Below are 27,057 nucleotides of genomic sequence, written 5' to 3'. Positions count from 1 at the left end.
ACCTTATTGTGTTCAGGAAAAATGAAAATTAAAATCACAAAATACCTTTTTATACCCAAAAGAATGGCCAAAGTGTTTCAACCTGGTAACTAGGTGCTAGGTGCTGATGAGGATGTGGAACAAGAGAATTTTAATACACTGTTGGTGGGAGTGTATATTGGTATCACCACTTTGGAAAATAGTTTGGCATTATTTAATAAAGTTGAAGATACATTCTCCATGACCATTAATTCTACCCGAGGTAGATAAACCTTAGAGAAATTCTCACATATGTGACAAGGAGACATGAACAAGAACTTCACTACAGCCTTATTTATAAATAGTAAAAACCTGGAAACCACCCAAATGGCCTTGGTTGGGAGAGAACACAAATAAGTTATAGCATATTCACACTCCACAGAAGTGGGAATGAACAACCGCAGCTAACCTACCAGAAGAAATGTATCTGGCAAACATAATATTGATTTAAAAAGCAAGACTCAGGGCGCCCGGGTGGCTCAGTCCGTTAAGCGTCCCACTCTTGATTTCAGCTCAGATCATGATCTCAGGGTCGTGAGATCCAACCCCTTGTTGGGCTCGCAGAGTCTGCTTATCTCTCTCCCTCTGCTCCTCCCTTGTTCGCTCTCTCTCTCTCTCAAATAAATAAAATCTCAAAAATAAATAAAATAAAAAGCTAGACTCAGAAGAAAACATATGGTATAAATCATTTAAATAAAGGTCAAAAGTCAAAACTGAGCAAAACTAAATACCATGCTGTTTAAAGGTACACACGTTTATGGCTAATACCACTAAAAGGAAATGATAAATCCCAAATTCTGGAAGTTACTCCTTTCTTGAATGAGTTCAGAGAGGGGCACCCAGGGAGCTTGAAAAGGTCTCCCTGAACTTCTAAGTATGGGTGATGATTTCATCATCCTCTAATAACATGGTGATCATTCCTAATCCCCTGCAAATCTAATTTTTAAAATCAAATCCCCAGGAAAGGGAGGACGTACTCAGACAAAAAGCTCTAAAAATAAGGAAAAAACTTTGGGGGATGGAAGGGAAAAGGAGAGAACTGTAAATCCCCCAATATTATTAACTTTGTTTTCTAAGTAATAACCTACCGACTCCTGTAGAGCAACTTAAACTTGACATCATTTGTGGCACTGGTCACATGGTCATGTGGTTTTAACACGTGACTGCCAAATGTCTCTTAAAATTCCTATTATGGCACCAAACAGTATAAATCCTTCAGCCTCCCTATATTCACCATCACCAGGAGAGGACTCAAGACAGGAAAGCCAGCTGCCCTCCTTGGCCACTGAAGATTCAGAGTGGAGAAGGGGCAGGAATGCAGGGAGAGGCTCCCCTGGGGAAGAATTCCGTGTCAAGAAAATGAAGACTGGCAGCTACGTGAAAATGCAGCTAGCTCAGAGCCCTCCCACTCCTGAATAGCATCCCTCTAAGGAAGAAAATGTAATACACTGGGACACTGGCTGTCTTTGAGGGCCCAAAACATACGTACACAGTTCCTCCGGGAAACAACTAAAATTTCCAATGTCTTTTCCTGATAGCTTATTACATCCACATCAAATTCTGAGTTTTCCACTGCTCAACTGGCTGTATTAGCTGGGACCTGAAGTCAGACACAGAGAGCCATTGATGCTGACTGAAAGATCACCTGTTTTCTTTTTACTCACAACGCTCTCAGAAAGGATGTGTTTGTTTGATTTTATTTTTTCTCATCATTCTAATCAAATTACCACAGGCAAGTCAAATTCTTAGTCTGAAAGCACAATGGAATTCTTTAACTGAATCCCAAGCCCTCCCCTATCCTGAACACCAGTCTCACAGTCAATGGTCTACTCAACATTTCTACTTCAAAATCTAGCAGGCAACTCCAAATCAACACAGCCAAAGGAAAATCCTTCATACCTATCCCTTGCCACGCTCCAAAGCCACTCTCTTCCCTCCTCCATCATTTGCCCAGGTGCTTAGGCCAAAAACCTAGGAGCAGGTATCATCCCACTCTTCTCTCTCCAACACACCTCAGATCCATCAGCAAGCACCACCGGCCCCGCCCCCCAGCACAACTTGCCCCACCCCGAACACCATGGGCTCTGCCCCCCAGCACACTGCACCCCACCCCCGGGAGGCCCCCATGTGTGAGCTGTTCAGAATGACTTCTTCCAGTGAGTATAATGTGGAAAGTGGGGGTAAAAAAGAGAATTCAATGGAGAACCCGGACAAGGAGGGCCTCAGCCCAGTGATCAAAATTATACCAACAGTGATAAGTCAAGCTGAAAGTACACACACTTGATGTGAAGTGATGAAAACAACACTGCACCTCTGTGGTCTTCCAAACATCCACAAGCCCAGACTAATCATGAGAAAAACATGTGACAAATCCCACTTAAGGGGCACGCTACAAAATGACCAACACTCCTCAAAGCTGTCAGGTCATCCACACCACGGGAAGTCTGGGAAATTGTCCCAGTCTAGGGGGTTTTAAGGAAACACGACAACTAAATGTAACATGGAAAATTCTACATAGGATCCTGGATCACAAAAGGACCTTGTTACGAACTGAATATCTGCATTATTTGTATCCCCCCCAAATTAATACATTGAAGCTTTAAGCCCCAATGTGATGGGATTTGGAGACGGAGCCTTTGGAGTTAATGAGGTTTAGATGAGGTCATGAGGGTGGGGCCCTCTTCAGGGGATTAGTGCCCTGATCAGAAGCAAGAGCAGAGAGCTCTCTCTTTCATTTCCCACCATGCACCCCTCCCCTCCCCAAACATGCACGCACCAAGGAAAGGCCATGTGAACACAAAGCAAAAAAGCAGCCGTCTATGAGCCAGGAGAGAGGCCATACCAGAACCCTACATGCTGGCACTCTGAACTCAGACTTCAGCCTCCAGAACCCTGAGAAATAAATGTCTGTTGTTTAAGCCACTCCATCTATGGTATTTTGTTATGGCAGCCTAAGGTAATACAGACCTTAAGTAAAAACTCAGGAAATCAAATTAAGCATGGAACTTAGTTAACAATGTACCAATATCGGTTCACTAGCTGTGATAAAGGGTCATACTAATATATTAACAACAGGAAAAAGTAGATGTGGGTTATATGGGAAATTTCTGTACTATCTTCACAACTCTCCGTAAATTTAAAACTGTCCAAAAATAAGTTTAAGGAAAAAAAACTCAAATGGCTTCCTATCCTATTTAGACCATTGCCAAATTCCTGGTAAACTTTTTTTTTTTTTACTGCATAGTATCATTTATTTGTTCAATTAAAAAAAAAAAAAAAGCCAAGCTCCTAGAAACAGTAAAATAGTGGTTGCCAGGGGCTGGCAGGGAACTGGGGTCTGCTAATCTCTTTCAACTCGTCACCTAGCACTCGGGTTTACCAAGTTCACTTTCATGAGGGTTAGTTATCTGGGATATGGGTTACATAGGTGCATATGCATTTGTCAAAACAGACAAACTATACACTTCTGTGCATTTCACTGTATGTAAGTTATACTTTAATAAACATTTTAAAAAACACATGATGGATGAAATGAGAAATCTGATAACATAAAAATTACCCCTGAACTTGGTAGCTTAAAACAAATAACATTTCTTTTGCTCTCGAAGCTGCAATTTGAGCATAGCTGGACAGGGAGAGCTCATCCCTGCTCTGGCATCAGGCAAGGACTGAAATTATCTAGAGACTCACTCACTCGCATGTCAGATTGTTGGTGCCTGCCGTCTGAGACCTTTGCTGGGGCTGGCGGTTGAAACACCTATACCTGGCCTCTCTGTGAGCCTTGGGCTTCCTCACAACATGGTGACTGGGTTCCAAGGACAAGCACTCTGAGAAAGAGAGAAACAGAGACAGAAACAGAGCCACACATACTGGTGGAAGCTGTGGCCTTTTAATGACCTAACCCTGGAAATCACCTGGCATCACTTCCACTATATTCTGTTAGCTGGAGCAGTCACAAACCTGTCCGGGATTAAGGGGAAAGGAAATAAGCTCCATCCTTGATAAGAAGTGACAAGTACTGGAAACAGTACTGTGACCATTTTTGGAAAGTAAAATTTACCACAGGTTGAAATACAAAGTTAAAGGAAGTCTCCAAAAGACATGAATAGCAAGAGAGAATATATAGACTTAATTCATCCAAGATGTCACCATTTAACAAATAAGAATTCTAGAAAGAAAACAACAAAAAGAGAAGGAAGAAGTTACTAAGAAACCGTTCCAGAGGATTTCCCAGAATTAAAGAACATGAGTCATCAAACTGAAAGAACTTACCAAGAATCCACATGAGATAATGTGAAATTTAAGAACATCAAGTAAAACAGAAAATCCTGTGAATCTTCAAGGGAAAAAATCAGGTCAACTACACAGTTAAGAGAATCAGAGTAGCATCAGACTTCTCATCATCAATACCGTATGTGTAAAATAACAACACAATGCCTTACGAGTTATAAGGGAAAGTTATTTTCAACCTAAAATTCTATGAAGATACTTTCAAATACATAAAGACTTGGAAAGCTGACTTTCCATGTGCTCTTTTCCTAGGAAGTCAGTTGGAGATGCGCTTCGGCAAAATAAAAGTCTAAAGCAAGAAAGATGGCACAGGATTAAAGAAATAATGAATTTGGCTCATTTATGCAGTCAGAAGAAGCTGCAGAATGACAATGTTGCAGTAGGCTGATAACAGCTATCAATCCAGATTGGAGATGGAAAGTACAAGGCTCCAGAACACAATTATCCAAAGGAGAGAAAAATAAATTCTCAAAGTGTAGATGTTATTCCTATGGATTTGGAATTCAAAATTTAAGTTAGCAATATACTTTCCAAATTTCTACAATGGGCAATATTATTAATTTTAATAACAAAAATTTTATATAAAGAAAATTTTAAATTAGCAAATTTAAAGGACAGAAAGCTATTAAGAAAAAACATTTTTAATTTTAAATTTAAATTGATTGTTTCTCTGCCTAAAACTAAGTCTTTGGAAGTTTTTTTTCTCCCAAAAGAGAAATAATGCCCATTAAAATCTTACACTCCCCAACCCACAAAACAAAGGAATTTTCTGTTTAGCTGCCAATGAAAATTGCCAGTTTTTAAGGGTTCCATTCTGTGTCCTAGAAGAAGTAATTTTCAAAACATACATAATTCTAAAAAAGTGAGATTTTACTGCTTTCTAGCTGGCAAATCCACACAAAATCATTTCCATCATATACCTTCACTCATTTTAGAAGTAACCACCTGGGGCGCCTCAGTGGCTGTGTCGGCTGAGCATCCAATTCTTGATTTCAGTTCAGATCATGATCTCAGGGATCAGGGATTGAGCCTTGCATCAGGCTCTGCACTCAGCAGGGAGTCAGCTTCTCTCCTTCTCCCTCTGCCCCTCCCCCCTGCTCATGTACTGTCTCTGTCTCTGGAATAAATAAATCTTAAAAAAAAAAAAAAAAGTAACCACCTGTTGAAAGCACTTATGTGTCCATGTGCACACTGCAGTGAGAACAACCCAGTGCAAACATCATCAGATCCAAGCTCTAGAGCCCCAAGGCTAGCAGCTGGAAGGGCCTGGAGGCACGGGGACAGCTGCACCAATGCTGTCTATCCCAACAAGAGCGAGCTTTGTGGCGCTGCTGGGAGGAGCAAGGGAGTGAATGCGAGATCTGAGAAGGAACGAGCATGCGCCCAGCACAGAGTGGGCACTCTCTCACACAATTTGCCCATATTCTGAAAGGATGATCAGTAATCGCTGCCATTGGGTTGAGCAGCTACAACGTACTAAGGTGTCTGGTAGCCTCCAGTACCTGAATAATGCTCTCCGTAACCCGGAAAATAGTTATCCCCATTTTTAAAACGAGGAAATGGAAGCTCAGAAAATTCAAATGTGCCAAAGTCAGAGAGCAGGGGAGCCAGATTCAAGCTGAGGCCAAAACCAAAGATCACACTCGGTCCACTCTGCCCACAATGTGCATATGACTGATTTATAACAGTTTGGGGAAAGAATGATGAAAAAAAATCAACATTTTCCAATATACAAAGGCTAATTCTGAACCATGAGACTTAAACTGCCAGGAAGGTTCTAGGTCCTGTGGCCATCCTGATCTTGTGCCGTCCTGTGGCTAGGTGAAACCTCCCTCGCCTGGTAAAGCAGGACGATCCCTGGGCTGTTATCCCTCCCTGTGGCCATCGGGATCTTGACACCACACCTGATTTTGAGACCCTGTCTTAAGTGTTCGCCAGATGATGTTTTAGTGTGCAATTGTGACTGGAAAAGACCAGGGAAGCTCCAGGGTGAAGACGGAGGTGGACTGCTTCTGCCGGAGTTAGAACAGGTAAAGTTCTCCACCCTGGAAGGGAGCGCCAGCCTCATTACATCTTGCGTCTTGTCACCAGGCTCAGTCAGAACAATGTGTGACAACGTTGATGGGCCGCAGAGACTGCGAAAACAGAAGCAATGCTGAGGACAGCAAGGAGCTCCGAGTCAAGGATGCCTAACAGAGAAGACAGATGGGAGAACTAACGACTGTCTGGTAATGTTATCTGCCATTGACCAGAACTTAACTGTCTTCTTAAATTTTATCAACATATATACACGATCCCCTACAGTATTTACTGACTGTTCACATTAATGAGATATATCCAAAAAAGACTTCACTGTATTTTTTCAGTGTTAATTTCTCCTACTTCGTCTTTACTTTTTAATTAGAAAACACATTCTAATATTAACGTCTGCAAATTATTCATCAGTCTGCAGCGGAGCCTAACTTCGTTACCACTAACCATTCACGAGAAGAAAAGAAACACAGTAAAACCTAGACAAAATGAAATATTCCAGGTCTGTGTTGTTTTTGCTTACCTGGTTCTTCAGTGAAACAGAAACTGTTTTAACTACGATTGTTAAAGATCTTAAATATATATTTATTGGTCCACCTTCCTTTCTTGGTGTTTACTTTTTTCTATCTCCTCTTTGGCTTAAAAATAATTCAAAGCAGATACCTCTTTTCCTGACTCCAATACCCATAGACTTTCACTATGCCATTTTTCTCAGGTATCTAGTCACTGACGGCTACGAGCCAACACGAAATCATCTAGCACCGGAGAGTCAGGAGATAACGAAGAGTTTCTTCTCCCGGGCGCCTGGGTGGCTCAGTTGGTTGAGCGACTGCCTTCAGCTCAGGTCATGATCCCGGAGTCCCAGGATCGAGTCCCACATCGGGCTCCCTGCTCAGCGGGGAGTCTGCTTCTCCCTATGACCCTCCTCCCTCTCATGCTCTCTGTCTCTCATTCTCTCTCTCGCAAATAAAATCTTAAAAATATATATATATACGTTAAAAAAAAAAAAAAGTTTCTTCTCCCAAGAGCTTACAATCTAGTAGTACGCAGGAAAAAAAAAAAAAAGACCACAGTCCAGTATGATAACTGCTCTAAGTCACGATAACACAGGTGTTACAGCATGAAGAGCGGCTGACAGTGATTCGGCACTTCCTATGTTCCAAACTCTACACGGAGAAAAGACCTTGTAAAAGTCCTCACCACACCATGTACTACTTGTTGGGGGGACCCTCTGTTCCCCGGGTGTCATCTTTCTCCTAGTAATGCACCTGCCCTTACCTACTCCTTCCCATCAGAGGAAGAGCGATTCACTCAACTTCTGGGCTTTCTTTTTTTTTTTTTTTAAGATTTTATTTATTTATTCGACAGAGAGACAGAAAGAGCACATGCACAGAAGCAGGGGGAGCGGCAGGCAGAGGGAGAGGGAGAAGCAGGCTCCCCTCTGAGCAGGGAGCCCGTTGTGGGACTCGATCCCAGGGCCCTGGGATCATGACCTGAGCTGAAGGCAGACGCTTCACTGACTGAGCCTCCCAGCCCGTTCTGGGCTTCCTTTAAACCTGCCAGTCTACAGGCTGCTTCCCTACTTAGGAAGTTTACTGGGGAAGCTGTGTTTCTTCTGGGGGGAATCTGCAGACACCCAGCTCTGCCTGCACTGGGGGAATTAAACTTACTCCCAGGAGTAAAGAAATCACTGGGAACCCTGCATGGTGGCACCTCAACGTCACCACCTCCAATCCAGCTTCTGTCAGTAAGGCTGACAATCCGATCCATGTCCTCTGACTCTTGCAAATCTCTCTCTTTGGTCTAAATTTGGCAAGAGAGAGTTATTAATGACTAAATCCTAAAACTCCAACATTACCATTATCTCCATTTTACATACAAAGGAACTGAGGTGTCTCTATTTAGAGGTTAAATAACTAGTTCCACGTTTCCTACCTAAAAAGCAGCACTACCATCATTTCACACCACTGGCTCTCAACAGGAAAAAAATACGTTTCTGAATTGATAATGCATTAATCTTAAAGGGAAATGACAAAAAGGAAATAGAAGTTAATGCTAAGACAGGTCATCTGTTCTATCATTGGCTGCTGATAAATTATAGTTGGTTAGCTTTGGGAAACAAAACCTAAAAAATACATATAATCAGGTTCCTAGTTCATTAATACAATGGACAAATATTTATTGAGCACCTTCTATGTGCCAGGTCCCGTCCCAGACACTAGTGGAAAAAAACAGTCCCTCTTCTCATGGAGATTACATTTTAGTAAGAGAAACAGACAATAAACAAATGAATATATAACGTCAAAATGTATGAAATAATGTAAGGTCAATATTTTTAAAAATATGACAGAAAGAGGAAAATGACAGGAGGCTCTTTTTTTTTTTTTTTAAAGCTTTGTTTTGCGAGAGAGTGAGCATGAGTGGGGAGAGGAGTAGAGGAAGAGAGAGAGAGAAGAATCTCAAACATACTTCCCACTGTGCACAGAGCCCAACCCAGGGCTCAATCTCACAATCCTGAGATCATGACCTGAGCAGAAATCAAGAGTCAGATGCTTAATCGACTGAGCCACCCAGGTACCCCAAAATGACAGGAGTTTCTATTTTCAAATGGGGAGATCAGAGAAGGCCTCCTCTAGGAGGCCTTGAGCAGAAAGTTACTTTAAGTGAGGGAGTAAGCTATACAGATATCTTGAGCAGGAATATCAAGTGCAAAGGCCCGGAGGCAGGAACATGCTTCAGATATTCAAAGAACTGTGAGAAGGCCAGTGTAGTTGAAACAGAAAGGAGGAAAAACCTGTAGGAAATTAGGTTTGACAAGTTGGTGGGGCCCAATTATGGCAGGATTTGGGATTCTAGTCTCAATAAGAAGAGACTTCCCCAGGGGGCCCTGAGCAGGGATAGGACCTATGACTTAGTACTAAATATCTATCTTCACTTTCTTTACAATACATTTCCTAAAGTAATGTGACAATTTTTTGTTTCTTCTTCATGTGCAGGCAGAGAATCAAGGAAGAGTGGAGTCTCCCTATTATTCTCAGAAACATGAGGCAGGACTCACTAAAAGGAGGATGAAGGAAAAATGGACGTATCTGCTCCATTAACCATGACACCTCATTAGAGGTGACTTCTGAGCATAAGACAGGCAGATACCCAGCCTCCAGCGTCCCTTGACCATACCATCCGATCCGTAACTGGCACGGTTCCTTTTCACGTTGAAGTCTAACTCAACACCACACAAACTGGAGTAAGAAATGAGACTGGAATGAGAATATGAAAGCAAATACCATGAATACATTAAGCATGATACCGAAATTCTAGAAATGCTTTTGAGTAACTGATTTGTTTTAAAAACAAACAAACAAACAAAAACCTGCTGGTAGACGTCCAAATGGTTTGGAGGCTTAAAAATTAATTTAGTATCATTTTTCTAAAAATTGGAAGTATCATCCTAAACTTGTAGGCAATGCAAACATCTGACAAATAGCTGCAGAGGTAGGCATGCCCATTGGAGGGATGCAGGAGATCCAGTCCTTGCACCAAAGATCTTGCTCAGTCTAGTCGAGGAAACAACCTAGTAAACCAACACTTCTAAAAACAGTGTACAGAAGAGCACCTCACTGAGTGCCAGCCAGAGGCAAGGGCTACAAGAAGGCCACATGCCATCTGTGGTAGGGCCTCTTCTTGATCCCTTCAACCAAGTGCTACAGGTGGGAGAGTGGGGGAAGCATGTCCATAGTTGTGAGCAGACCCTGACCCAAGGTGAGCAGCACTGGCAACCTGCCTACACATAAAACATTCCCGTACTGAAGAACAAGGCAAGGTAACTTCTTTATTTTTTTTTTTTTAATAGGCTTGAACTCAGGATGGTGAGATCAAGACCTGAGCCGACATCAAGAGTCGGACGCTTAACCAACTGAGCCGCCCGGGCACTCCAAGACAAGGTAACTTCTAAAGGGTGTAAGTTTGAAGAAAATTTCAAAAGTGAAAACATGATTAAAAATATTAAAGGAGAAAATAAACTGTGGTAATTAAGAGAAAATGAAAACTTCTCATAATTGTTTTTAAAAAACAGTAATTTCGCCTATTGCCTCACACCTAAGAAACTTCTTATCCTAAGGAAACAAACAGGCTTATGTACCAAATGTATATATAAGGAAATTTATTGCAAAAAATTACATACAATCTGAGGAATAATTAAACTATATACCATCCAAATGTTGGAACATTATATAGGTTCTGAAAAGTATTTAATAAAATTGGAAATGATTTTCAAGATGCTAAGTAAAAATAAAAGGTTATAAAAATTTAATATTCAGGTATGTATTCAATTTTGTTTAAACACACGAGTCAGCAAAAGTAGTCTGAGTTGAAGAATAATATGCGATTTTCCAATTTTAATCTCTATACTCTGTATCTTATAAATTTTACACAATGAATTATGTATTACTTTTTAAATCAGATAGAAAATATACAAACTAAGTTCAGTTGCCTATTAGGGTACATAATACATCATTGGTAAAAACACAAATGAAATAAAAAATGCATAAATACCAATGAATTTGTATGAAGAATCAGCTCCCAAAGAGAGGGGGGGAAAAATATATATATGAAATACCTAATTTCATCCACTTTTCAAGTTACAGATAAACTGAAGTTTGGTTTTGCCTTGTTACTCAGCCCAAAACCACTGTTCTGCTTCGGTTTGGGTCTTGGCCTGTAAAAGGCCAAAAGGCCTAATGCCTATTTCCTGGTATCCCTGAATTTCTCATTTATCTCAATTTTATCTCACGAGATAACTTAACCTATCGTTATTTCTGAGCAGCAAAGTAACACCAACATTACAAACAATGCATGTCATTCACATTTATTCTTCCTGATGAATATTAACTTTCAAATATATGTAGGTAAGCACTATACATTTAACTTGGAGTAAATTCACCTTATAGGATTTATATATTACTAATCTATCAGGTAAAATATAACTACATGTTTCTTACCACAAGAGTAAAACGCTGTTATAATTAATAAGTACAAAAGCTATTAGTTATTTAGTTTCATTTAAGTCATGAAAAATGACCTTTTTTAATGAAAATGGTCTATTTGGGAATTCTATACATCTTGTAAGAATGAATTAAAAACGGAATAATCAGCTCTGCTATCTCAATTTCACATGCAGAAAAACTCTAAACTCACAATAATAACCATAATGAACCATACATACACAATAAAAATATATGAGAACTATGAAGAAAAAGAAGGCATAAAAGAGAACTAGGGTATCCAAAACATGTTTTGTTTCTCGCTAATTAAACCTCAAGTCAACAGTCTTCATAAGAATGTTCAAGAAGAGAATTCCTATTGTTTTGAATCTACGGAGGGAAACAAATGTTTGCAGAAATAATTAGAAGACATCATCAATCATTTTCAGGAGTTGAAGACAAAAAAATTCTCAAGATTTGCCTGGATGATATTCAGCTTTAACTCAATGTTGATTTTAACTATTCAGCCATTAGACATTTAACTAAAAATGTGATTTGATGGACCCCTATTTAAACATAGTCTTAGATGACACTTTTCCAGCATTTCATCCATGCTCTTCAGGTATGCTCTTTTTTTCACACCTGAACCCACAATCAGCCGGCTGTGTACAAGGAGGCCAATGGGTCTAAAGAAGTGGCATTTGGGGCATGCTCAATGGTTTCTATCATTGTCCCAAATGTATCATTTATGAGAACATCCTCCATTACTCAATCAGTAATTTTATTTTTTAGTACATATTAGTAAATAATAGAGGGAAAAAGCAATAAATCTGCAAACAAGTATGCCAAGAATGCAATACTCTCAGGAGGGCAACACTCCGAAACTGCATCTCCAGAAGAGGGGCATCCACCCCAGAACAGCACAAGTGTTCACCCATAAGCCCATGCATTCCAGATTAGAAGATTTTGGGGTATTGATACCTAATTTACTAAAGTGTAGTTGCTCAGAAGCCAACCATGTAAAGAAAGAATGGAATGTCTCCAATGACCTAAAAGGTAACCAGGAAGAGATGGGCTGAAACAGAGCATTTCTGGATTATTTCAGAAAGTTTATGGGCCCCAGGATGACAAGCTCCCTCACAGCCACAGCCATCCAGAACTAACTAACTAACTGCCCCAACAGAGGGAGCAAGCTCTCCATCACAGAAGTGTCCAAGGAGAAGCCAGATGGCCATCCACCAGAGACTTCCCAGCGAAGACTGTATTTCACACGAGCAGCGCTCACCCAAGGTGCGATGGCGCCGTTGTTCATGGAGCACTTGCTCTGTGTACAGAAAGCGCGCGGCCCAAGCGGCTCACGTGGCTTGTGACGCTCCAGGGCAGAACCACAACCTGAACCTAAGCTGACTCTGGCACCTATGATCTTAACCACTGGAATCTTAATGCACGAAGCATGTTTGCTTTATAATCAGCGACATCATCAGACCCTGCCCATCTCCTCTCACTCTCTGCGGTACGAGGCCTCACGCAAAGCCTGGCCAGTAATCCGTATTTCCTGAAGGAGTGAGCCTGCTCTGCTTTCCTTCGCAGTTTCCTCAACTGCATGTTGCACAGCCTCTCTGGGATGCCAGGAAAATTCACCCTTCAAGATTTTGTCTCGAATGTTACCTTGAATGACCAATCCAAACCTGCGTTACAGCTGCTTTTCCCTAGATGATTCCAGAGTGTGATGGAGCCTGCCCTGCTCTCCCACAGTCACAGAACTGTAGCTGGACGTGGCTGCCCAGGTAGGTGACACTGACCAGCCCCCAGCCACCCCCCCCCCCCGCAACCATCTCCTTGCTGTGACCTGTGGCCATGTTCCAAAGCTCTAGCAAAAGGAATGAGTCACAGTGGTATGTATCTGCCACTTCTGGACCTCAGCTGTGACCACGTGGGTTCTTTCCCCTGGAACCCGCCAAGTTCTCAAAGTACGGTTGTCAGGGCAGTGGCAGTGACATCTGTGAACCCCCTCCTCTTGCAAATTATCAGGCCCCAACCTGGACCTACTGAATGAGAAACCTGTTCATAGGGCCCAGCAATCTGTGTTTTCAGCAAGTGCAGCAGGGGATCCTCATGCCACCCCAAGCTTAAGGACCACTGTCGTAAGCAAACCAGCCTTGACCAGGCTGACGGTAAGGCCCCAGGTGGAAGAATAAGGTGTTGAAAGGAGACAGGTGTTTGTAGGACCAGGTGGTGCATACCTATGCACCAGTCTAGACCATTTGCATCAAAACTGTTATGTGAGGGAAATAAACAACTATCTTTAAGTCAATGGCTTATTGTTGGGATTCTCTGTTGTAGCTGCCTTATCCAAACTAATTCCAACTAAGCCACCCAGGCACCCCAGCAACTTTCCTTTTTTAAAAAATGTTCTAAAAGTTGGGGCGCCTAGGCGGTTCAGTCAGTTAAGCATCAGCCTTCAGCTCAGGTCATGATCCCAGAGTGCTGGGATCAAGCCCCACAACGAGCCCCGCATGGGGCTCTAAGTGCAGCTGGGAGTCTGCTTCTCCCTCTCCCCGCCCCCTGCTCGTGCTCTCTATCTCTCTTCCCTCTCTCAAAAAAAATAAAATCTTAAAAAAAGAGTGTTCTAAAAGTACCAACATTCACTGCAGACCACAACCCTACAACAATTGACAAATTTCCATAATCATTCTCAAAGGATACCAATTTGTCAAAGGTTTGTCTTCTACGTGACTACTACCTAGTTTACTTGATCCCCAGTTTCAGAGAAGGCTCTGGATTTTGGTCACAGTCCACCTTCCCGGGGTATGACTTACAGTGACACACAACACCTTTGGCTTTCCTTTGCTGGGCCTCGCCCTGTTGCACACTGTTTGTTGTCCAACACAGGGATGGCTAATCTTGCTAATCCGTGTCACCAGCCTAGCCAAGGCACACTGACCTACAGGACCGTTCTGCATTTTACAAGAGCTAAACCTTCAATATCATACATTTACCTAATCTAGAATTAGGGACAAAATAGGGAAATGCAGTTTAACCTTTTCATTATTTTCCAGAGGCCCTTGCTTTCAATAAAATCAATACAAAAAGGAAAACAATCCAGGACCAGCTTTGGGCATTATCCAATTTATTTTGTCTTTGCTGAAATGGTCCCAACATCCTTTTGTCTTTAATATTCTGAGGATTTTTTTTTAAATCTACTCAAGTGTTGGCTACCAAAGTTACTTTATAAATTACTTTATAGTCCTATGTGGTAAACTCTGAGTCTGTGCCCAAAACCTTCTTAGAACAGCATATTTCTCCATTAATTTATATTTCCTGTACTTCAAAAAGGAAACCACTTTAGAATGGAATCCTTCCAATCCATATTGAAAATTGTAACAAATATACAGTTTGACAATACCCCAAATTCTCTTTCAATTTTGACTATCGGAATTTCCATTCAAATCCAATGGAAGGCTGAAGCTCAATTTCGTGATGCCAAATACACCAAGACTTTCCTTTACTATGTGATTTAACAATATTTTACAAGAACAAAAGGAAAAGACACACTAGTCTGATACTGTAGGAAAGGTACAGAAACCACCTCATAGCAGGATTATCGTCTTAGACTAAGGACCCCTTAACTATCTCCAAAGATACTAAGGACCAGCAAGGGAAGCTTCACCCTGCCCTCTACCTTCAACTTCTTGGCTCTACTCAGACACCCAGTCTTCGTCATTTCTATTCTTGGTAAGCAGCTAACATGAACAGCTGTGCCAGTCCAGTATTAGAAAAGGCACACTAAGACTCACAGTGAAGCAACTGTAGATTAAACTTAAACTCCAAAGCCTGAATAGTTATCACAAGACAAAACAGTCTGGCCAAAATTCAATGTGCACTCCAAAAAAACCGAAAAACTGGTAGGGGCTTATAAAGCAATCAAGACCTTTTCAAATATTATTTTATTCTCTATTAGCTAGACATTTTTTTTTTAATGTCACACCCCCTAAGACAGCCTGAACAACTTAGATCAGTTAATCATTGTAATACTGGATCTGCAAAAAGAATGAAATGATAGTTTGTGTGAGAGTCCAACCTTCCCTCTTTAAAGGGATATTAACTTTCTGGGGCACTGGGATGGTGCAGTCGGTTGGGCATCTGACCCTTGGTTTCTGTTCAGGTTGTGGCCTCTTGGTTGTGGGATCGAGCCCCACGTCGGTCTCTGCACTCTGTGCGGAGTTGGCTTCAGATTCTTTCTCCCTCTTTCTGCCCCTTCCTGCTCTCTCTCTCTCTCAAATAAATGGATAAAATCTTTAAAAAAAATAAAAAAATAAAGGGGTATTAATGTTCAAGATTATTTCCAAGATATGACCCAGTCCCAAGGGAAAAAACTAGTTGGGGAAAACTTAATTTGAAATTCTGTTGGCCAATTAAAGGATGAAATTACCAAGTGATGAAATCTAGAATTACTTCTTCAACTACTGCATGAGTTTCCAGCCTTCTCTAGTCCTGAGTGCCGGCTATAGTTATTACCCGGTCTACCCTTGTTCCAGGGCAATAAACTTCAGAGCGGACTGACCACCGTCCACTGTAACAGAAACTGCTACCTACTTCTTAATGGCCAATAAGCTAAATCTGGCTTGTTCGTGTTGCTCGAGCTCAAAAAAAGAAAACCTAAGGACATTTCAGCCAAAATTTTAAAAATCCTATTTTCACAAAAATCTAGCATTCCAGCTTCCCTTGAAAAATCAGCTTTGGTGACCATCAGCAAAATGGAGTGAGGGCTTTCTTTTAGAGTGAGCATGGGCTTTCCAGATGGCCACGCTGTCCACACCTCCTAAAAGGGCGGCACCTACACTGACGTTCATTTACATTCCTTGCCTGGTGCCCTCTAGACACGTGCATTTGGAATTTATGATGGCACTACTACTTCACCTAAGCTGTGACCTGGTCAGCCAAATGGCACCTTCCGATAAATAAAAACTCCCAGGGTTTACTCAGACAGTTTAACGCTGGTCTCGGGCAATTCTGCTTTTATACATACAACTTCTAGAAATTCATTGCAGGTCTTTACATTTATCTCTGAAATGTAATACTGTTAAATTAGATGCATTCAATTCAATCACTATTGGGCACCCACTAGACTAGTGGTTTTGCAAAAAGGCAGAGCCTTTCTTTCCATTCAGTTTTGTTTTTTTTTAAAGATTTTTTATTTATTTGACAGAGAGAGACACAGTGAGAGAGGGAACACAAGCAGGGGGAGAGGGAGAGGGAGAAGCAGGCCTCCCGCTGAGCAGGAAGCCCGATGCGGGGCTCGATCCCAGGACTCGGGGATCATGACCTGAGCCGAAGGCAGACGCCTAACGACTGAGCCACCCAGGCCTCCCCTTTCCATTCAGTTTTAACAAGGTAAGTATCCATCTGAAACTAATGACACACTCCATGCTAACTGAATTTAAGTAAAATAAGTTAAAAAAGAAAAAAAAAAAGGTAAGTATCACCTAACTATCTTTCATGTGCATAGATCTACATATAATTTAGTTTCAAAAAGAAAAGGATTCAGGGGGGCGCCTGGATGGCTCAGTTGGTAAGCATCTGCCTTCAGCTCAGGTCATGATCCTGGGGTCCTGGGATTGAGCCCTGTTATCAGGCTCCCTGCTCAGCAGGGAGTCTGCTTCTCCCTCTCCTTCTTCCCCTTCCCCCTACCTGTGCTCTCACTCTCGCACTCTCTCTCACTCTCCCAAATAAATAAATAAAATCTTAAAAAAAAAAAAACTGTTTAAAAAGAAAAGGATTCAGAATTTGTATAAGCAGAGAGCTATTTATTTCAATATACATGCAACTGAGTAACTTAAGTATATCCAAAATAAAATTTAAAAAATCATGTATTACCTGTAAATCCGACCTTCCGCAAACACCTACTTTGGCACAGAAATCCTCTAAAACCTAAGAAAGTTTCTATGGGATTATGGATGAAAACAGAAAGTATGTTACATTTTTGTCCAGTGCCTAGATAGATAGGAGCAAGGCGAGCTGGGCAGAGGCCTGGGCCTTCACAGAAGAGTGAGGTCCATCTGGCTGGCAGCTGGGGGGGGTCCCCTAACTTCCCCACTCCACGAGGACACTGGCTGCCCAAGAGAATCCAGTGTCGAACGAACGTGCTGCTGGCCGGGCTTCCCCGGATTGGCTGGTTCCAGGCCAGGGGGAAGATACAGCAAAGGAGCCCTTCTAGAAGAGCCCAGCTGAAAGGGGAGAGGGCGTGGCACCCAAAGTGGAGCCTTTTGTTCTTCATGAATAAAGACAATTATGCACTCTGAAGGCTTCTTTATTCTGAATCTCCTGATAACAATGCTGATAAAGCTTCTCTTTTCAATCACCCCTAATCACCCCTTGTCGCCAGACACTGTAATCATGTAGCTGAGAATACTGGTACCGCTCATGGTTATCTTCATTTCCTTTTTGAATAATCATCAGTCCTCCAAAATTCTTCAGTGATTTACCAGTCGCCTTTTAAGTAACCCTCTTGAAGAAAATAAAGTCAGCCAAAAGAGTCGCTGGAGCCTCCTTCTAACCGAGGGATGTGCTGTGCGGTCTTAGTGAGCCTCACAACGCAGGCCTATGACACTCAGGGCTACGCGGCCGCTAGGAGGCTCAGGAGCGACCCGCTGGAGGAGAACAAGTCACAGGGGGGACCTGAACGCAATTTGGGGAGCTCTTAGCCAGCTGCGCTGCAAAGACAAGGAAGCGCCTCATCCAGCGAAGGGCCACCACTGATTTCTCGGCCCCCAACACTGAGCGTCCGCTGTGTGCGCAGTGAGCATGACCTCCTCGTGGGGCAGGGCCCACCGGCTGCCACATTTTATAGACCAGGCCACTGCCACTTGCAAAAGACCAGTCGAGGCTAAGGCCACACCGCTAAGAAACAATGATCACTGGTGCCCCCCTGTGCTGTCCCCACAGGAGTCCCACCGACTCCAAGCACAGTCTAAGCCAGTCCTAAGCATGAGGGATACAAACATGAGTAAGAGGAGGCCCCTATTCTTTTTTTTTTAAGGTTTTTTTTAAGATTTTATTTATTTATTTGACAGAGAGAGACACAGCAAGAGAGGGAACACAAGCAGGGGGAGTGGGAGAGGGAGAAGCAGGCCTCCCGCGGAGCAGGGAGCCCGATACGGGGCTAGATCCCAGGACCTTGGGATCATGACCTGAGCCGAAGGCAGATGCTTAACGACTGAGCCACCCAGGCGCCCCAAGGAGGCCCCTATTCTTAAGCAACTGATAGCCCAGCAGGGAGAGGTGTAAAATGAGCAAATAAAATAATTTGTTTAAAGGTGGTACAGGGCCTATCAGAGCAGGCTAAAGCAGGAGGGGGCATGAGGCAGTTGCTTGGGAGGCCTCATCAACAAGGGGGGCCACATCCCCTGGAAACCAAAGGGGGGTTCTCCCACCACTGCTTCCTAGAGCTGGAAGGATATGCACATTTGAGAAGTGGCCAGAGGAAAGGGGAAAGACCCCAAGATTGCCCATTAACTCCTTCCTAAGAAAGACAGATTGGGACGATAATGGGCTTTTGCTCCACAGACAGGGAGGGGCTGGTGGGAGTGCAGAGCCGAGGAGAGAGGTTGAGCAGGATGACTTCAGACAGAGGAGAAGCTTACTCCGAGGCAGGGAGTGAAAAGACAGGAAAACATACTGGAGGGAGCACTGAGTGAGTGAGTCCAGAGGTACTGCCAGCAGCAGAGGGGGATTTAAACCCCCACTCCAGCACTCCTACTCGCCCGGCCTTTGGCATTATACTGCCTGGTCTACGCAGGGGGCTCTGAATAATAAAAAAAGGAAATAATAATATTTCCAGCCAATCGGGGGCAAGCTTCAAATAATAATAAAAAATAATTTTTAAAAATATAATAATAATAAAAAATTTTTAAAAGCCACACTTAAGAGGTTCTAGGCCTATCCCTATCCTTCGGGGGCCAATGGTTCTCAAAGGAGGCTTGCAGTAGGGATTGGGGGGGGTGGGCAACGCCTCTCAAGTGGCAGGTCTCACATTCAGGAGAGACCCCACATTCTGACTCCTGACACTGTCTATACATGAGGTTATACAGTCACTAGAGATGAACGACAGGATTGAAGGGAGACGTGGACATCATTCAACAAAAAGCCTGTCCCATTTCAGGGCCGTATTGCCTAGAGTACACTATGAATTTTATTTTTCCAAATCTTGGGATCATATTGCCAACGGCACCATTACACTGCATCGTATTTTAAAGGTTACCCATTAGGGCGCCTGGGTGGCTCAGTTGGTTAAGCGACTGCCTTCGGCTCAGGTCATGATCCTGGAGTCCCTGGATCGAGTCCCGCGTCGGGCTCCCTGCTCGGCGGGGAGTCTGCTTCTCCCTCTGACCCTCCCCCCTCTCATGTGCTCTGTCTCATTCTCTCTCTCTCAAATAAATAAATAAAATCTTAAAAATAAAAAAAATTAAAAAAAAGGTTACCCATTAAATGGTTAAATACAAGTGTTCAAAAAATACATCACACTGTTATAGCCTTTCAGTCATATGGAGACCCTTAAAAAGCTCTCTAACGCTGACGGTAGCAGGGGTAGGGAGTAAGAAGGAGCCTGATCAAAAACACAGGTTCCCTGGCCCTCGTTCAGAAGGTGCTGGGTAGACACTGAGAATCTATATTTATAACAACAATCCCAAGTGATTTTTGATACAAGTGATCTCAGGGCCGCGCTTGAAAAAGCACTGCATTAGGCAGCACGGGAGCTGTGAGGAGTCTTAGCCAGGGAAGTAACTGATGAGGAGTGCATTTCTTAAAGTTTGCAATTTGGCTGTTAGTGTTGGAGGCAGAAGCCTGATTACAATGGTTGTAAGAGTGAAAATGGAAACAGCAAGAACCAACTATTCTTTCAAAATGTATGAGAAGAGACAGAATGAGGATGTGCGCTGAGGAGAAAGACAAAAGGGTTTTTATTTGTTCAGCAGGTAGAGAAATGAGTAAAATTGTAAAATACTTATTAGTAATCATATTGTTGTGGATATTTAAATGCCTCCAGATCCACCCTCCAGTTTAACTCTGTGCCCCCAAATCATCGATTGCCCTCTGAAGGAGACACCAGCAGGAGATGGAGTATGGGGGGGATTCATCTCTCCCATCCTCCTCCCTCAAGTTCAGCACAGGAGGCCACGGTGCCTCTGGGAGCAGCCCTCAGGGCTCCCCCTTGGGTTTCTGCTCCTTCCCTCCCCTTGTCTCTCTAGGCCTAGTGAAGCTGGTACTGGGGGACTGTACTAGTCCATGATTTCCCTGCCCTTATCTTAGTAAATAGTTCTTAAGGTCTCCTTGGTTACCTAGTTCAATCTGGCTCCCACCAGAATCCTGCCTGATACCTATAACACTAAACAGAATAAAGGCCAGAAGAGTATCCAATCCAAAATGCTTTTGTGGTTCAAATAAGAAATCAGTCACTTCAAATGGGATTCAGAAAAAGATTTATAGGCAAGGTGTACTGGACGCAGAATTGGAAGAATGCTTAGGATTTGGATAAGCCCAGGAAGAAGAAGGGACGCGTCATTAGCACCGAACTGTTCAGATCTCCTGAATCCTGATTCTATCTCTTCACACATCAGCTACCCCCCACCTTTTCCACACCCTACAGATAGACCAAGCATGACTTCAGGCTTCACCCATGCCATTCATAAAATTATTAAAGGATCACTCTTCTGAGGACTGTGTTTATGGCTTACTTTATTCTTTAAAAAGTCTTGTCAAGTGCCATCATTGTGGAATCCCACCTGTTAGCGGACTGCGGGCAAAAGCTGTGTGTGTGTGAGTTGTTTTGATTATTTCCCTGGAAAGTCAGCCCGGACAGACCAGTCAACAGAGACGAGGGTTATCTGTACTTATCAAGGCAGTGCCAACACAGGCAGCTTGAAAGCAGGGGGACAAAGAACTCTTGAAGCTGTGAAGAAGCAGAAAAGCCACTTCTGACTCCAAACTCAAAACTAGATTTTAATCCTAATTTAATCACTGTGTGGGCATAGGACTGAACCTCCACCTCATATTTCCCTTCCTAAAAAGGAAGTCCTAAAGATTAAAAACGGAATACATACACACAGATGTTAACTTGCATACACCTCATAATCTGTGGAGAGGAATGGTGTATCAAACATATATGAGGAGCCGGGTGCTTTGCACAGATTATGTGTTTTAATCTTCACAGTAATCTACAACTAGGTGTTATTTATTATTTATTTTACAGATGAGGAGACTGGGGTTTAAAGAAAAATGCGGTAATTTGCCAAAGAGCCCGGGGCCGGCCGAGTCTGGCTGCAGACCCAATTATGCCTTTTCCCCTACAGAACCACACTACTTCCTACAGATAAAGGGACAGAGTTCGGGGAAACCAACGTTAACTGTAATGTTCAGGGCATGTGGTTATTTTGCTCAGCTGCTTCAGATTAAACAGAGAGGCAGTTTCAATTCTTCCTGTTGAAAACTTCTTCAAAACTTATTAGTCCATTTCCCTCCCTTAAGTTTTTATTTATATTCCTTCCAACTCGGTCCAGAAAGAATTTGGGGCAGCTTCTTCAGTTAATGAAACAAACACAGAATCACGGAATTTTATTTTATTTATTTATTTTTTTTTTATTTGAGAGAGAGAGAATGAGAGACAGGGAGCATGAGAGGGAGGAGCAGACTCCCTGCCGAGCAGGGAGCCCGATGCGGGACTCGATCCCGGGACTCCAGGATCATGACCCGAGCCGAAGGCAGTCGCTTAACTGACTGAGCCACCCAGGCGCCCCAGAATCACGGAATTTTAAAACTAAGCACAACACACATTTTACACAGAAGGAAACTCATTTATGTAAAGTGACATATCTAAAATTAGTTAACTGACAGGGCCTAAAATACAGATTCAAGATTCCTAGTTCCATATGCCTTCCTTATTAAAAGGAAATCTTCCACAGCAGATTGTCCCAGTGTTTTCTGGGTTCTCATGATGAAGACTGATGCTCATTATGGGTGTAAAAGTAGACAGGACACACAAATGAGTTAAATATTTATGTCCTAAACCTAAAGCATTCAAATGGCGGCTTTAAAATAAAATTAATCCTTGATGTGCTTGTTTCATTGCTATTCACCTTCTTCCCCCTAAAAGTCATAATCCGAAAAAGACCCAATACTGAAATCTCCGCTTATTTCTTCATCTGTAAAATGGGGTTCATCATAGCATAGACCTGTGGAGGATTAAATAAGCTAATAACTACTCCTTACCCAAACATATTGCTTCACTTCATTGGATGCCTACATTATGGGGTGGGGGGGAGATACAGAAAAGGTCAATCAACAAACTGACCAAAATGGAACCAGGATTTTATTAGCCTCCATCCACATTTTTTTCTCTCTTACAGACACACACAGTTTTCCTATTCAAACCATTACCACCAGCACTTCAGTGTTTGGGAAGTTCTCTATCTCCAGTCTCTCCTCCCAAAATACACGGGTAACCCAGATCTACAACAGTGATGAACCAAAATTATTTGCCACATGTTAAGACTATAAATTACAATTGACCTTTCACTCAAATGGTTAATACCATAACCCGTATAACATATATATAATATATATACATATGGCTAAAATATATCAGACCTTGAATCTCACCTGACTTCACAAGGTATTGCGAGACTCAATTAAATCATACAATGTGGTGAAAGAGGTCTGTAAGCTGTAAGGTGTTACCCACTGTAATTATTACCTGACTTTGCAGAATTAACTACAACAGGTCATCCTCCTCCTCCCACCCATCTTTTTCTCCCTCCTCCAAACCTTTCAAAATATCTTGAGTCTCCCTCTTGCCCTCTCTCCCCACCCAAACAGCTCCATCCATCATCTCTAAAATGATGACCCTGTCCCCAAACAGGACTGTTTGATGAGGCCAACTGGCTGCCAAGAATACCAACCTGGAAACCCTGTCGCTGGGGAAATTTACTCCAGTTTCAAAGTATTACCGCATCATGGGAAATAAGGACAGAAAATGGTAAAAGGGAAAGACAGAGTAAAGGCAAGGAGGAGGAAGAGGATGCCAGAGCAGCCTCAGTCTGGTAACTCAGAGAGTTAGGTCAATAAAGTGTATTAGAATGTATGATACGATGAGATTAAAAAAAAAAAAAACCCACTCTAAAAAAATAGGTTGATCTGCGTGGGACACGTAATTATTCTCACTTTGGGGTCTTTAAAAAATTCACCACACCAGCAGCTAATAAAGAACACAATTATATTCAATGACATCTGATGGCTTCTCCACAGCACGTTTGGCCCTTGTCTTGGCATAGCTCTCCCTCAGTCCAAATCCTCCTCAAAACCCGCTCTCCATCTACCCCTTCCATGATGACCACCCCAGAAATAAAGTCACCTGGAATGCAAGACCTAGAAAGGGGAAACATCAGAGGCTTAAAGCATCATCTACCCTCACTCCATATTGCAGTTAATATTTTCATTTAAATTTAAGGCATACTGAACAAATACTATGGTTACCTCAAGGTCACTCTGCAATTCTCAGTTAGGATTAACCAACTCAGGAGTCTAAGGCAAAATCTGCTCCTTTTCCTTGCCTGGTCTTACTGCAAAACATTTCTCCTTTCTCCCTTAACTTATACCCTACAATGTGCATTTGTATATTCCATACAGACCAGTATTTTCTATCATTTCATAAATTCTACACTCACTCTTGTACAAGAGTTAAACTATTTCTCTGGCCCTAAGGTCCTTTTCTTCCTCTGACATTCAACAACTGCTTTTTTAATTTCCTAAATTTTCAAAACACTGTTAATTAGCACATACCAAATTAACATACTAACAAGTTATATTTTTACACTTTTCATTTCCTGATTTGTCTTTTTCCTGTTGAATCACACTATTTGATTACAAGTAATTCTTAGGCTTCCTCTCAACTTGAACTCAATTATTTACGTTACAAAAATTAATTTCTATTTTGCTCAATTTTAAAGTAATGATTAAACGACTCTTTATCAATCCAATTTACAACATGAGTTTTTAGTTATTCCAAGAGTTTTCTCGGCAAAAAAGTCAATTCTTCAGTGCTTCAAAGAAATAGTTTCTTAGCACTATAAAAAGTTAAGGTGTGTGCGGTTATTAATCCAAATTCTTAAGATTTGCTTAGAGAAGAGGAAACAACTCAAAATACAAATGGCTGCAAAAATTCAGAGCTGTCCCGAGAGAATGAAGATTGTCCGAGATACCAAATCAAGACCTACAGATAATAAAGAAGTCAAAATTTCAAGTCCTGTCACCTTCCCTTGAGACTCCTGTTTATTTCAGTACTGAAAACAACTTGCTCTGGATTGCTGAAATGTTTACATAAGTTCACTAATACTAAATCACTTTAAAAAGTTAAAAGCATTATATAAATTAAAAGGCATTAGCATAGTAAAAAAAAAAAAATCCATCATGGTGGGAAGAGAAAGAATACACCTGTTCCCTAAAATTAATGAAAAGTCATATGGTGACAGATGGTAGCTACACTTATCTGGTGAGCACTGTGTAATGCAGAGAATTGTCCAATCACTATGTTGTACACCTGAAATTAATGTAACACTGTATGTCAACTATGCCTCAACTAAAAAGAAAAAAGTCTGAGGCCTATCTCCCTTGCTCCTCACCATCAAAAAAATTATTAAACAGATACCTACCCTGCATTTGCTGATACCCTAGCAACAACCTACTTTAAGTCAGGAGTGTAATACACTAAAAGGTCATACTGTAGTTCAGTTTGGAAAAGTGAGAATCCTCCACAGGGCTAAGAAGATTAAAAAAAAAAATCCTACATTCTGATCAGTTCATTAATAAACAGAGAAGACGACTACCTTAGTAGAGTACATGATTAATTTCACTGCTGGTACTTTATTAGTACAGTATGTGTTCTAACTGTTGCTCAAGATTTGTAGGGGATAGATATTTTACATGAATCAAAAATTATAACTGAAATAGAAGTAAGGGATTCAGATCCAAACAGAAAGTAAAATTTTTGATATACTCAGGCACACCTCAGTCTTTAAAAAAACAAAAAACAAAAAACCAGTAAAGCACAAAGCAAGTTAGTGTCATAATGTCAGGTACAGGAGTGGTTTCCCATCTTGCTATGAAACCTAGCCTGGACACAGAGGAATCCTGCCTTATAAATGAAATCCCTGATGACATCAAATGACAGCAACGCTCTCAAGAAAAGGACAGTGAACCAGGATCCCTTGTAAAGTCAAACACTTCTCGATCGAGCACACCTGAAATAATCTGAAGCAAAAAATTCAGTTAATTACCTCTAGCCTGGGGCTAGAGCAACTATCTCCACGGCCTCCTTCCCCAACAACTACCCTAAATGTCACTCAGAGAAAATACTTCCAAACTTTTTCTCAATAAAAATGGCGCTGCTTTTCCCATCACAATACTGTTTATTTCTCAACAATCCTCAGGCCTTTCACACAAACTCAACTGGCCTTTATCTCAATACCCCCCCTTACCTAAACAGTGTCCCATATTTTTTTGAGGCGTGGGAGAGAGGGGTAAGGTGCCTTCTTCCAACTACGAGGTTGCAACTTTCTCAGCTAGAAACCCTGGGATTATTATCTCACTTGGACTTTTCTTCCTAACCTCTCTGCCTTCCCCGCAAACTGTTGCCTGTTAAACAAGCCACACTTCAAAGCCACTGTCCCAAGGTGCAGGTCGTAGCGCCCTAAGCTGACCTCCCCCACGCCACGCTCGCGAGTCCAGTGCACTCTCCACTGAGGTACATCCATCCTGCTTCCCCGTGGGGCACTCGATGCCACGCGCGCAGGGCACAGACACCCCGGCTTCGCCAAAGCACAGCCTTTCTACACCGTCTACACCGTGCCCACACGCACTGCAAGCGGCTCCGGGACTCCGGATCGCCGAGTGCCCGGCGCACGCACGACCCGGGTCGGGGAGCTGCCGTGGCGGGCAGCAGGGCCAGGCATGCACGCGCGCACGTCGGTGCCCGGAGCCCCCCCGGGCGGCACGGGCACGGCCAGGATGGGGGCTGGGTGGGCACGCTGGGGAGGGGCGGCGGGCGCGAGATGGCGCGCGCACAATAACAGGCGGGTCGCCCCCTCCCCTCAAGGGGCGGCCCCCGCCGCAGCCCGTGCCCCGAGTCCCGGCTCCCGCGCGGATGGCACACGGCCGGGGAGGGGGCGGCGAGGGCGCGACGCCAGCAGGGCCGCCTCGCGTACCTGGTCGATGGGCAGCTGCACGGCGTTGCTGAGGGGCTGCAGCAGGGTGGAGCCCGTGGTGCTGGTGGTGGCCATGGCCGGCCTGGCACTCCGCCCGCCGCGCTCCGGCCGCCCGCGCCGCTCGCCCGCGCGCCGTGCCGGGCGACGCCGAGGATGGGGATGCAGCCGGCGCGCCTGCCCCCTGGCCGCCCGCGGTGTGAGCGGCGCGGGGCGGGGCCAGGGAGGGGCCGGGGGCGGGGACCGGCTCGGCCCTGCCCCGGCGCCCCCGCCCGCGCCCGCGCGCCCGCGCCCCCGCCCGCGCCCGCGCCCGCGCCCCCGGCCGCCCGCGCCCGCGCCCGCCCCGCCCCCTGACTTCCAGCAGCTTCCAGCGCCCCCTCCCCACCTCGCGCGCCCTCGCGCCAGACAGCCCCGCCGCCCAATCGCGGCGCGGCGCCTCGACGCCCGCAGCCAATCAGAGGGCGCCGGCCGCGCCGCGCCCCACCCCT

General features: G+C 43.3%; 1 protein-coding gene across 2 annotated transcripts in view; it reads right to left on the bottom strand.

The window, feature by feature from the left end:
* The window catches only part of MBOAT2 (membrane bound O-acyltransferase domain containing 2), a 124,021-nt gene extending 97,269 nt beyond the window's left edge, over positions 1-26,752 (bottom strand). For both annotated transcript variants that reach the window (XM_045884051.3, XM_054509591.2), the window contains exon 1: positions 26,573-26,752. In XM_045884051.3, the coding sequence (XP_045740007.1) occupies positions 26,573-26,647 (75 nt within the window). In that variant the 5' untranslated portion in view covers positions 26,648-26,752. The remainder of the gene's footprint in view (positions 1-26,572) is intronic.
* Positions 26,753-27,057: the final 305 nt, after the last annotated feature.

This window comes from Mirounga angustirostris, unplaced genomic scaffold (genome assembly GCF_029215605.1).
Source record: "Mirounga angustirostris isolate CCGP_5_RB_7025 unplaced genomic scaffold, mMirAng1.0.hap1 SCAF_10, whole genome shotgun sequence".
NCBI lineage: Eukaryota > Metazoa > Chordata > Mammalia > Carnivora > Phocidae > Mirounga > Mirounga angustirostris.
The sequence above is the reverse complement of the archived record's forward strand: the minus strand, read 5'-3'. Positions and strand labels throughout refer to the sequence as shown.